Source organism: Morus notabilis, unplaced genomic scaffold, assembly GCF_000414095.1.
Source record: "Morus notabilis unplaced genomic scaffold, ASM41409v2 Scaffold446, whole genome shotgun sequence".
In the NCBI taxonomy this organism is placed as follows: Eukaryota; Viridiplantae; Streptophyta; class Magnoliopsida; order Rosales; family Moraceae; genus Morus; species Morus notabilis.
This window is the reverse complement of record NW_010364530.1, coordinates 38,900-51,630: the sequence shown is the minus strand read 5'-3', so window position 1 is coordinate 51,630 and position 12,731 is coordinate 38,900. Positions and strand designations below refer to the sequence as shown.

The 12,731-nt window shown below is 37.6% G+C and overlaps 1 protein-coding gene across 2 annotated transcripts in view; it reads left to right on the top strand.

The window, feature by feature from the left end:
• Positions 1–11,712, top strand: part of LOC21395633 (D-lactate dehydrogenase [cytochrome], mitochondrial) — a 14,038-nt gene extending 2,326 nt beyond the window's left edge. Inside the window, exons 7-18 of one of the 2 annotated variants that reach the window (XM_024171231.1) lie at positions 121–181; positions 839–875; positions 997–1,058; positions 1,423–1,519; positions 7,344–7,418; positions 7,494–7,602; positions 7,693–7,802; positions 8,204–8,266; positions 9,532–9,611; positions 10,530–10,660; positions 10,948–10,991; positions 11,187–11,712. In XM_024171231.1, coding sequence (XP_024026999.1) covers positions 121–181; positions 839–875; positions 997–1,058; positions 1,423–1,519; positions 7,344–7,418; positions 7,494–7,602; positions 7,693–7,802; positions 8,204–8,266; positions 9,532–9,611; positions 10,530–10,660; positions 10,948–10,991; positions 11,187–11,306 — 989 coding nt within the window. In that variant the 3' untranslated portion in view covers positions 11,307–11,712. Of the gene's footprint in view, positions 1–120; positions 182–838; positions 876–996; positions 1,059–1,422; positions 1,520–7,343; positions 7,419–7,493; positions 7,603–7,692; positions 7,803–8,203; positions 8,267–9,531; positions 9,612–10,529; positions 10,661–10,947; positions 10,992–11,186 lie in introns of those variants that run through there. The other variant, XM_024171232.1, reaches the window with a different exon arrangement.
• Positions 11,713–12,731: the final 1,019 nt, after the last annotated feature.

The following is a 12,731-nucleotide window of genomic DNA, read 5'->3' as shown; positions in this document are numbered from 1 at the left end:
CCCCGCTCTGACATATGTAACAATTTCATGCTGCATCAAGAACGCTTATGAGCTGGATTTGGTTAGGGGGTTTGGTTGATTTTGAACTTTTAGATTTTCATGTACTTCAAAAATGTGCAGGACCTGGTGCAACCATTGGGGGTATGTGTGCTACACGTTGCTCAGGTTCATTAGCTGTCAGGTAGTCGTTCTGCCTCTTTTTTTTTTTTTTTTAATGAAGCTTTACCTTTACCTTTACTCTTATTTAGATGACTTTTTCCTCCTCTTTCCCGCTTTGTTATAAGCTTATTGCCTATCGAAATTCAAGCATTGCAAGCTTCAGGATCAGCCTTTGCCTGTCTACTATAAGGGAGCTTTTTTAAGTAATCAATCGATAACTTTAATAGTTCGTGTAGTTATGTAGTTTATTAGTTTTAGAGAGGTATATAAGGACGTCAAACTTTGGCTTAGTCCTATCTCATTAACATATCTCAAGCCATGTGAATTTTGTGCACGCCCAACTTTAATACGCGAGAAAATCTGAGATATATAAAAAATCCAAAGATTTCCATTTATCGACAATATCTTTCAATTTGTCCAAGTGGGATCCGAAGTATCCGCCTTGTGGGTAGAATGCCTTCTTGTGGGTTATCAACCCATCAACTAGATTTCCAGAAATTTTTGAAAGATTCATGAGTTCCCCCTACTTTTTTTTTTTTTTAATTTTTTCCCGTTTTCTTTGAAAACCTCAAGTTATGCATTAAATTTTTTTACTAAACACAGCAAACGAGACTTCTCAAGATGTAATTTTTATGCTTTAAAATTGTGATTCATTTTAATGACTATATTTAGCATGTAGGTATGGAACAATGCGCGACAATGTCATTAATCTTAAGGTTCTTTTTCTATTACTATTTTTTCTTTTCGATGCTTGAACAATACTAGGGTTGGTTAATCCTTACCTGTGATATCTGAATATTAATGTATTATGTATTTTATATGTTGTTTATGTTCCAGGTAGTTCTCGCCGATGGAGATGTTGTAAAGACGGCATCTCGTGCTCGAAAGAGTGCTGCAGGGTAGATTTTTTATTTAATTTTAATTTCTTGTTTTTCACAGGCCTTCATAGTTCTTTTGAGCTGACATTGTCTAATTATTTTTTTCTACTGAATTTTTTTGCCTTAGAAGCAGTACTATGAAATTTGATTACTTGAAAAAAAAGGGGAAAAATACTTCTGATATTCAATTATGTGCAGAGACAGCATTTAGAGTAATATAATCAGCAGAACAATTAATTTTCTGCAAGACACGTTTGAACTGTGAAACCACTTAGGTGGTCTCATGTCTGATGGTTTTTTTGAATTCGTGGCCTTTATATCACATATTCACAATCTTTGGTTTTAGCTTAAGAATTGTATTAACCTCAGACTTCATATCTTGTAGGTACGACTTGACCCGTCTTTTAATTGGAAGTGAAGGAACTCTTGGTGTAATAACAGAAGTGACTCTTCGGCTTCAGAAAATTCCGCAATATTCAGTGGTACCTTGATCCTATTCGTAAAAGGCTTATTTGAAAGAAATTTGATTAATTTACTAATTTACGCGTTCTCTGTTATTTTAGCAAGACGCTTTTTATGTAGCTGTGTTTTATTGTTGTAGTCGTGATAGGACATTCATGTGAGTGTTTATTTCTCATTTGATTTATATATTAAGGTTGTGACTTTCCAAAATTCCACATCAATCATATGGCAGTACACGTTTCCCACTTGACTTAAGGATCTGCAAGAATCTTGGATGCCATCTTTAAATGTCTTTGATTTCTACAAATTTTACTGAATAATGAAGTATTATAGAAAGTTCTAACAGATGCGTTAAAGATATTTAAGTAACGCGAAACAAGAAACTAAGTTAGCTATACAACAACAACAACAAATACAAGCCTTAATCTCAAATTAGTTGGGGTCGACTATATGGATTTCTTGTTTCCAGTCTGTTCTATTAAACACGAGACCCTCCTGAAACCCTAGATCTTGAAAGTCGTGCTTAACTACGTCGGCCCAAGTAATTCTTGGTCTACCCCTCGCTCTCCTAGTACTAGGTATTTGGATGTTCTCCCAAACACAAACAGGTGCATCTAACGATCTACGTTGTACATGCCCGTACCACCTCAGATGGTTTTCCCGCACCTTATCTTCTATTGGTGCTACACCTACTTTACTACGAATAACTTTACTCCGTATGCGATCTATCCTCGTATGGCCACTCATCCATCTTTACATACGCATCTCCGCCACACTCATCTTGTATATTTGTTGTCTCTTGATAGCCCAACATTCACTACCGTATAACATAGCTGGGCGAATTGTTGTGCTATAAAATTTTCTTTTCAACTTAATAGGCATCTTATCATCACATAAAACTCCCGTGACATTCTTCTACTTAACCCACCCCGCCTTAATCTTATGTCCAATATCCTCATCTATATCCCCTTCACACTGCACTATGGACCCAAGGTACCTAAATTTCCTAGAAGCCCCAATCACTTGATAGGATTATGTTAGTAATTAGTAATCAATATAATAAGTGGTTAGTGGTTTCTGATTAGGGTTGGTTTGTTATGTTTGTTAAGTAGTTAGTAGTTAGTTAAGGCCTTGGGATTGGTGAGTGGATTAAGAGATAGTGAGTATAAATAGAACGGAGGTAGAATAAGGGAGCATTATTCAGTTTGTGAAACTTCTGAGAGAAGATAGTTTAGGGAGAGCATGGGATCTCGCAAATATCCCCATATCTCTTTCTGTAACTCAATTTCCGCCATTGATATTAATCAAAGCTTCACTGTTAGCATTTCTCATTCCGATTTGTCATTTTCAATTGATTGTTTGGATTGGAGCTTATCAATTTGGTATCAGAGCACTTTCTTGGGTATAGAAATGGCTGGAACGTGTGGACGTTGGCAGCGATTAGAAATGCCAATGTTCTCAGGAGAATATCCAGATTCTTGGATCGTAAAAGTGGAAGAATATGATCAAAAATATCGATTTTCAGAACGTGAAAAGATTTGGTTTGCAGAGGAATTCATGGAAGATGACGCACTAGATTGGTTTCAGTGGGAGGATAGAAGACGACCATTTGTTTGTTGGAGTGAATTCAAGATGAATTTGCTTTAACACTTCAGACCAACACAAAGATTGCTTTCGAAAACGAATATGAAGGTTTAGCCATAGAACGTAGGAATGATTTCAGATCTTTATGTTTCTGGTGGTGGCTCGTCGCAACCAGATTTGGAGCGTCAAAACTGACGAACGACCTTAGAGAAAACGCGAAGAGATCTGGAATCGCGCGAGGCCGATGACACTCCAAGCAATTTTTCGCGATCTGGTGCGATATCGCTCAGATCTGAATCAATCGGCATCAATCTGAGGGCAAATGATGATCGGAAGCTGGGGAAGGAGGCGGATCTTCCCAGAGAAAAGGCTAGGGTTTTCAGACTTGGAGATGTTGGCTAGAATCGTGTGGAACCGCACAAGGAAGGGCAGATCAGATTGCCGAAGGGGAAGGTGGCTGAACGCGAGGAGAACCCGTGCGGCGGAGGGGTCAATCTCAACCAGAATCGACCCAATCTGCGACGGGACCAGCAGATTGATGCCGGTTAGGGCTTGGGAAGCCCAGATCTGCAACGGGGAGGGCTGATCGACGCTGGATTTGGCCTGGGTGGGGCTCAGGGTTGGTGGGAGTTACGATTCAACCATAATCTTTTGGATCCACGACCTGGAGGTCAGATCGGTGGGAAGCGGTGCCGTGGAGTGCATATTGGCGATGGGCTGGAGCTGAACTACAACCAGAGGCCGCGCGGAGGAGAACTGGTGGAAGGGGCGTCGACAGACGTGGAAAGGCAGAGAGGGGGGCTTGTCTGGCTGCGCGATTTGGAGTGGGAAGCCAGGCTCGATCTGAGCCCATCTGGCGCTCGTCGGGTCAGAGAATTAGACCCGAATTTGGCTGGGTCTTGCGATTCTAGTGTGGGCAGAGTCACATTGGGCTTGGTTGGGCCTAATTCAGGCGTAATAGGTTTAATAGGGATATTCGGCGTGAGTTCCAGCAAGATTTGGGCTGGGTTCCGAAAATCTGGTTAGATTTGGACTGGGTACCATGATTCTGACAGGCTGATTTCCGCACAATTGGGGTTGGGCTTCATGATTATGGTGCGATTGGGGCATATTCCGGCGAGCTAAGTGCTGGGTTTACCTTTCCAAGGCTCTCTATTTTTGGGTTAATTAGCACTGAGTTGGGTTCTTTGAAAGTTGCTGCTACCTTTGACATTCCAAGGTTCACGTGCATTGAAATGGGAAGAAGATGGCATCATTCAAGTGCAATTACCTGATCAACACCTTAAGGACAAGGTGTCTTGGGGAGGGGAGTAATGATAGGATTATGTTAGTAATTAGTAATCAATATAATAAGTGGTTAGTGGTTTGTGATTAGGGTTGGTTTGTTATATTTGTTAAGTAGTTAGTAGTTAGTTAGGCCTTGGGATTGGTGAGTGGATTAAGAGATAGTGAGTATAAATAGAACAGAGGTAGAATAAGGGAGCATTATTCATTTTGTGAAACTTCTGAGAGAAAATAGTTTAGGGAGAGCAAGGGATCTCTTGAATATCCCCATATCTCTTTCTGTAACTCAATTTCCGCCATTGATATTAATCAAAGCTTCACTGTTAGCATTTCTCATTCCGATTTGTCATTTTCAATTGATTGTTTGGATTGGAGCTTATCAATTTGGTATCAGAGCACTTTCTTGGGTATAGAAATGGCTGGAACGTGTGGACGTTGGCAGCGATTAGAAATGCCAATGTTCTCAGGAGAATATCCAGATTCTTGGATCGTAAAAGTGGAAGAATATGATCAAAAATATCGATTTTCAGAACGTGAAAAGATTTGGTTTGCAGAGGAATTCATGGAAGATGACGAACTAGATTGGTTTCAGTGGGAGGATGGAAGACGACCATTTGTTTGTTGGAGTGAATTCAAGATGAATTTGCTTTAACACTTCAGACCAACACAAAGATTGCTTTCGAAAACGAATATGAAGGTTTAGCCATAGAACGTAGGAATGATTTCAGATCTTTATGTTTCTGGTGGTGGCTCGTCGCAACCAGATTTGGAGCGTCAAAACTGACGAACGACCTTAGAGAAAACGCGAAGAGATCTGGAATCGCGCGAGGCCGATGACACTCCAAGCAATTTTTCGCGATCTGGTGCGATATCGCTCAGATCTGAATCAATCGGCATCAATCTGAGGGCAAATGATGATCGGAAGCTGGGGAAGGAGGCGGATCTTCCCAGAGAAAAGGCTAGGGTTTTCAGACTTGGAGATGTTGGCTAGAATCGTGTGGAACCGCACAAGGAAGGGCAGATCAGATTGCCGAAGGGGAAGGTGGCTGAACGCGAGGAGAACCCGTGCGGCGGAGGGGTCAATCTCAACCAGAATCGACCCAATCTGCGACGGGACCAGCAGATTGATGCCGGTTAGGGCTTGGGAAGCCCAGATCTGCAACGGGGAGGGCTGATCGACGCTGGATTTGGCCTGGGTGGGGCTCAGGGTTGGCGGGAGTTACAATTCAACCATAATCTTTTGGATCCACGACCTGGAGGTCAGATTGGTGGGGAGCGGTGCCGTGGAGTGCAGATTGGCGATGGGCTGGAGCTGAACTACAACCAGAGGCCGCGCGGAGGAGAACTGGTGGAAGGGGCGTCGACAGACGTGGAAAGGCAGAGAGGGGGGCTTGTCTGGCTGCGCGATTTGGAGTGGGAAGCCAGGCTCGATCTGAGCCCATCTGGCGCTCGTCGGGTCAGAGAATTAGACCCGAATTTGGCTGGGTCTTGCGATTCTAGTGTGGGCAGAGTCACATTGGGCTTGGTTGGGCCTAATTCAGGCGTAATAGGTTTAATAGGGATATTCGGCGTGAGTTCCAGCAAGATTTGGGCTGGGTTCCGAAAATCTGGTCAGATTTGGACTGGGTACCATGATTCTGACAGGCTGATTTTCGCACAATTGGGGTTGGGCTTCATGATTATGGTGCGATTGGGGCATATTCCGGCGAGCTAAGTGCTGGGTTTACCTTTCCAAGGCTCTCTATTTTTGGGTTAATTAGCACTGAGTTGGGTTCTTTGAAAGTTGCTGCTACCTTTGACATTCCAAGGTTCACGTGCATTGAAATGGGAAGAAGATGGCATCATTCAAGTGCAATTACCTGATCAACACCTTAAGGACAAGGTGTCTTGGGGAGGGGAGTAATGATAGGATTATGTTAGTAATTAGTAATCAATATAATAAGTGGTTAGTGGTTTGTGATTAGGGTTGGTTTGTTATATTTGTTAAGTAGTTAGTAGTTAGTTAGGCCTTGGGATTGGTGAGTGGATTAAGAGATAGTGAGTATAAATAGAACAGAGGTAGAATAAGGGAGCATTATTCATTTTGTGAAACTTCTGAGAGAAAATAGTTTAGGGAGAGCAAGGGATCTCTTGAATATCCCCATATCTCTTTCTGTAACTCAATTTCCGCCATTGATATTAATCAAAGCTCCGCTGTTAGCATTTCTCTTTCCGATTTGTCATTTTCAATTGATTGTTTGGATTGGAGCTTATCATCACCACACCATCCAAAGAAATTCCATCACTCTGATCTCTCAAATTAGTAAACCTACAATGCATGTACTCAGTCTTCGTTCTACTTAACTTAAATCTCTCCGTCTCAAGGGTCTGTCTCTATAGTTCTAACTTACGGTTAATGCCCTCCCAATGTTCATCAACTAAAACTATATTTAAGAAAAAAGCTATTTGATTTTCCAACTACTTGTATGAGATTCAATTCTTCTATAAGGCATTTCTTCCAATGGGTTGTATTGATTTATTTTCAACCTCATTTTAGAAATCCATATAGCCGACCCCAATTAATTTGGGATTAAGGCTTGTATTTGTTGTTGTTGTTGTTTTTTTTTTTTTTTTTTTTTGTTTTTTTTTTTTTTTTTTTTTGTTTTTTTTTTTTTTTTTTTTTGTTTTTTTTTTTTTTTTTTTTTGTTTTTTTTTTTTTTTTTTTTTGTTTTTTTTTTTTTTTTTTTTTGTTTTTTTTTTTTTTTTTTTTTGTTTTTTTTTTTTTTTTTTTTTGTTTTTTTTTTTTTTTTTTTTTGTTTTTTTTTTTTTTTTTTTTTGTTTTTTTTTTTTTTTTTTTTTGTTTTTTTTTTTTTTTTTTTTTGTTTTTTTTTTTTTTTTTTTTTGTTTTTTTTTTTTTTTTTTTTTTTTTTTTTTTTTTTTTTTTTTTGAAAGTTGCAGTTATTTAAAATAACCTGTTCAAGCTCAATACTATTGCAGGTTGCCATCTGTAATTTTCCTTCAGTTAAGGATGCAGCTGATGTTGCTATTGCTACTATGCTTTCTGGTATACAGGTAGGAATTGAGCTGTGCATTATGTTATTTATTTATTTTCATTTGCTTCTCAGATTTCCCACTTATCACTGATAGGTATCAAGGGTAGAGCTACTGGATGAGGTTCAAATCAGGGCCATCAATATTGCTAATGGAAAAAACTTGCCTGAAACTCCAACGTTAATGTTTGAATTCATAGGCACAGGTAAATTACGATTCAGCAATTGTCTTTTTGCCTATTGAATCTTTATTTATTGCCTATAAAAACTTTGAGTGCTGTGTTTTGTGCTTCTAGAGGCATATTCACGCGAGCAAACACTAATTGTTCAGAAGATTGTTTCCGAACACAATGGCTCAGACTTTGTTTTTGCTGAAGAACCGGAAGCAAAGAAAGAACTTTGGAGGGTAGATACTACTTAACCTATAAACTGACTAGGATTTGTCCCTGTGTTTGTGGCTTTGTGCTTTAATATTATTTGATATGTAAATATGTATATATATAGATATATATATATATATTTCGTATTTGAACTTTCAATGCTCTGTTGAGTTATATTTGGGTTTACTCATCCCTCAAAGCTTAATTTTTCCAATTACTCTTTATAGAATCAGCATTCAGACGCCTAGAGTTCGTGTGTACTGGGAAGGATACAGTCTTTTTTTTTTAAATATTATTTATACATGTAGTATGATTGTATGTATATACATCTTTTCTATTTCCTTTCAATCATAAATTTTTTGTTGATATGTTAATTTCAGGCCCCCTTTTCTATATGCTCACCAGCTTAGGTTTTGTTTACTTGCAGATAAGGAAGGAGGCGCTTTGGGCTTGCTTTGCAATGCAACCTAATTCTGAGGCAATGAGTACGGTCAGTTTTAATATTTATTTAGTTTGCTTAAGACTATGGCCAGTAAATTGGTCTTTGGGATTCTGTGCAGTTGTTTTGTTTTCTAGAAATCTTTAGTTTTTATAAATTACAAATGAAGTTCTAAGATATTAGGGCTCGTCATTCTCTGTTGTTATTTGAGTTTAAGGATATATATTGTGATTAGAATCTTTTCTTTATTTTGGTTTTTATTTGGATCAGGAGTCCTGGTGAGGTTAGGATTGCTCAGTCTATAAATAAAGCTTTATGTTTGTAGTTTTCAGAGACTCAGATTCCGTTCCGTTTTGTATATTGAGATGGCTGCAGAGAGAGTAGAGATCATATAGATCAAAGCAGAGAAGTTTTTAGGGGGAAAATCTTGGGTTTGACTCAGGCTCTCCAACTCCTTCTGCGTCCTGCTCTTGAGGATTTGGAGGGAAAAGGAAATACAGAAATCTAGAACATGAGATCATTAAAGTAGAAATTTGGTTGATATATAGATCTGGTTATATATCTAAATTTAGCGCCTTTTTTTTTTTTTTTTTTTTTCTGTGTGGCTTTTCGTTCTTTGTTTTTAGGCTGTGTTTGCTGCACATTTATGCCCCCGTAAAGTAAGATTGCAATGAGAAAAAGATAAAAATATCGGTATACTGATAAAGGGAACAATTGGTTATTATTGTTACTATTTTTTATAATTTGCAATACTGTGTTTAATGAAAATAACTTCAGTGATTGTTTTGGTTTCTTTCAACTGTTGTTTTTTAGTTTTTCATAGGAAAATAAGAAAGAGAACAAAGCGAGATGCTAAGTCTTGAAGAGTCAAATTTTGGTACAAGAACGAATACTCTGAAAAATGTGTTCTGCGACTAGAATCTTTTGACATTGTACTATAAACTAATTAGGATTAACTCCTAGCTTTTAGTGCGAGAGCTATTTCCCAATAATGCTGTTCAGGAGTCGCCGAGCCTCAAAGAGAATTGAAACAAAGACACTTAAAAAAAAAAATATTAAATCTCATTTTTCAATCTGCATAACCATACTGTTGTAGGAAATTGGAGAATTTCTTACATCTATCTTTAAGTTTTCACTATTGACTTTTTGGCAATAACTAAGCAGATTTCAACTCTTTTTCAAAATGGCATTTTGTTAATGAATAATATATGATTCTTTAGTCAGAGTTGGCTTTAAACCGCTAAAGTTCTTTAAACCCCTAAAGTTTTTCCTTTTTTTTTTTTTTTTTTTTTTTTTTTTTTGTCATTTTTCCCCAGGACGTCTGTGTTCCTCTTTCGCACCTTGCAGAACTAATTTCAAGGTCCAAACAAGAGCTGGATGCGTCCCCATTGGTTTGGTATTTTCTCCTGAAAATGACTCTTCTTCTACACACGCATACACATTTTTTTTTTTTTTTTTTGATACAACACGGGATTAAATTCGCAACCCACTTAAACCCCACCCCACCCAAACCATCCAAACCCCCAGTGCCATTAGACCAAGGGGTTTTAGGCCACACGCATACACATAAGAATGAAGTCCTTTGTGAATATCTTAGTTGAAGTATGATGTAGCACAGCTTGTATTGGATATTTTGGACTAAATTAAGAATTTCTGTTTTATTAGGATTTTGTATTATTTAGTTAGGGTTTTATTTGAAGTAGGATTTTTCATCTTCTCGAGGAGATGTACTTTGATTAGAATTTTTTTTCTTTTTCTGATATTCGCTTTATTTTGTACAGTCCTAATAGGACTAGGATTCGTTTTTCAATTAAACTCCTAGATATTATTTTATTTTGTAGAGTTCTCATAGGACTAGGATTCCTATCGTATTTTGTATAGCCCCACATCCAAACATGATTTTTTTTTTCTCTTTGGAATTCTTTCTTTCTTTCAGATTCAGTAAAGTTATTCCCTAGTTTTTATTCTAGATGTTCGACCTTTGTCCCCGCCGAGTGGTATCAGAGCCCTTGAAATTGACCTGAGCTGATGTCAAGTGGCACAAACAGTGGTGGTTCCTTGAAATTGACCTGAGCTGATGTCAAGTGGCACAAACAGTGGTAACCACCTCGGCGATGATGATTGTGGGGTCAGTTCCTTTAGGACACTGTCCAAAACATGGAACAATGACCTTTTACCAAAATCTCAATAAAACAAAATCCAATAAAAACATAAATTTGTAATTTACCCCTAATATCCTATACTTGCTATCCTACATCAAAGTGAACATAGTGTAATGATCTAGATTATAATGTCGTATTTTTTCTGATGACAGCACAGTCATTGCTCATGCCGGTGACGGAAACTTCCACACAATTATCCTCTTTGACCCTACCAAAGAAGAGCAACGGCAGGAAGCAGAGAGATTGAACCATTTTATGGTCCATACTGCTTTGGCAATGGAAGGTACGAGTACATACTCTTTTCAGCATTTAAATAAATAAATAAAATGGTTACCTCTATCTTCTATAGCGGTCATTGTGTGATTGGAGTAAATTGTATGACATTTTATATTTTGGTTCTATTTGTCACTTGCCAATTCTAGTTCATAACTTCGTATCAGAATTAAGTCTTCTTTCTGAATATCTTAGTTGAAGTGTAATGTAGAACATTCAGGTTGGTTATTTGTCACCGTAGTCTTCTATATTCTAATCAAGTTAAGCTACTAAAATACGTATGTGACTGCTAAACAGGAACTTGCACGGGCGAACATGGCGTCGGCACGGGGAAAATTAAGGTACTCATTCAGTAGCTCATGCTTGGTAGCCACTTAGTACATGAAATAAAATACTCAAAGCAACTTCTAGACTTCATGAGCCAAGTCAGCCAACTAATACCTTATCATGACCATGGTCTAGCATCTATACAATAGAACCGAGTGCCACAGTTAACGTTCATCTGTTCTAACTAAATTTATTTTGCGTTCATTCAGTATCTTGAAAAAGAACTAGGAGTGGAGGCATTGAAGACAATGAAAAGAATAAAAGCGGCATTAGATCCCAACGATATCATGAACCCAGGAAAGCTCATTCCTCCACACATTTGTTTCTAAGAGCTCTCTCTCTCTCTACATCTGATATGAATGTGGTGAATATCTGTTCCTGCGTCTGCGTTGCCATGTGCATCCTTGTACATCGTGTGCAGGTCTTTCGTTTCGTTCCGCCACTCGCACTATGTCCTCTACTATGGCGCTAGGGCCATCTAGGTCCATCTACCTTAGCTTTCCCACTTCTTTTTGTTGTTGATACTGAAAATGGGTATTTGAAAATAATGTTAAGAGAATTGATTTCTCAGGAATATTCTTGCACACTACCCTCCACTTCCATTGAGGTCAAAGCTTGTCAGCTATTTGGATATGAGGGCATAAAGTAATTTAATGTTCACTCCGCATTTAATATCTTTGCCTGTTTTGATAGTTGACTGTGACCCATAAGCATGTATATACACACACATATATATACAACATATTTTACATACATATATACAGCGCATCATCAAGTCAATCAGATTATTTTAGCCGAAGCCAACGCAGGCCCTTGTTGCTCATAGAAAAACTAATCGTTATTCGGAAATAGATCGATCGAAGTACGTGGGAAGTATAAACCCTTTTTATGGTTCTCATAACCAATTGAATTGGGAGTTGAATAACTAGCCTGATTTTTATTACTGGGACCTTCTCCGGTACGTCAACATATTAGTAGGCTAAATTTTTTATTCGTCAAATTTGCATAAAATCACGTAAAAGTTAAAAAAATACGTAGATCTAATGATTAAAAAAACCTAACCTACCAGTACGTCAGGCGTATCAAAAAATCTTTTATTATTATGACTATTATAATAATTATATTTTTTGGAGCTTTTTTGGTAGGACTAGAAAAAATAGACTATCAGTAGTTTCATACTTTTTAGCCGTTATATCTGTATAAAAAACTGTCTGTTCTGCATACTTTTTCAGTCTGAAGTGATTTTGATCATATCCAACGATCAAAAAATCAACCCTACCGGAGAAATTCCTATTTTATTTTGGTAGAAAGTTAACCTGCTTACCGAACAAGAGAAGTTCACAACTCGAAAAATATGACAATTAGTAAAGATTACTATCTATAAGTAGGGGTGTAACTTGGCCAGGTAGGCTCGGTGTTGCGAAAATTCCTTTTAATGTGTATGAGCTCGCAAGTATACGAATCATAACAAGTAATAAAGTGATAATTTATCAAGTATCATTCCACAAGGATTGAGTGTTTTTACAAATTAAACTAAGTACCGCTATTACAATAACTTTAACTTTATCTAGGCGATCGAATACGAGTAATTCAAGTAATTAAAATGATGAAATTAAAATAATAAAGCAAGTAAAAATGGAATTTAGAAATAATAAGGGATCAAATGGAACTTTGATGATAATGAAGGCTAGGGGGTTTTGATCTCACTTAACTAGACTATGTTTATCCAACTTGATAACTTGTTGATCAATTTC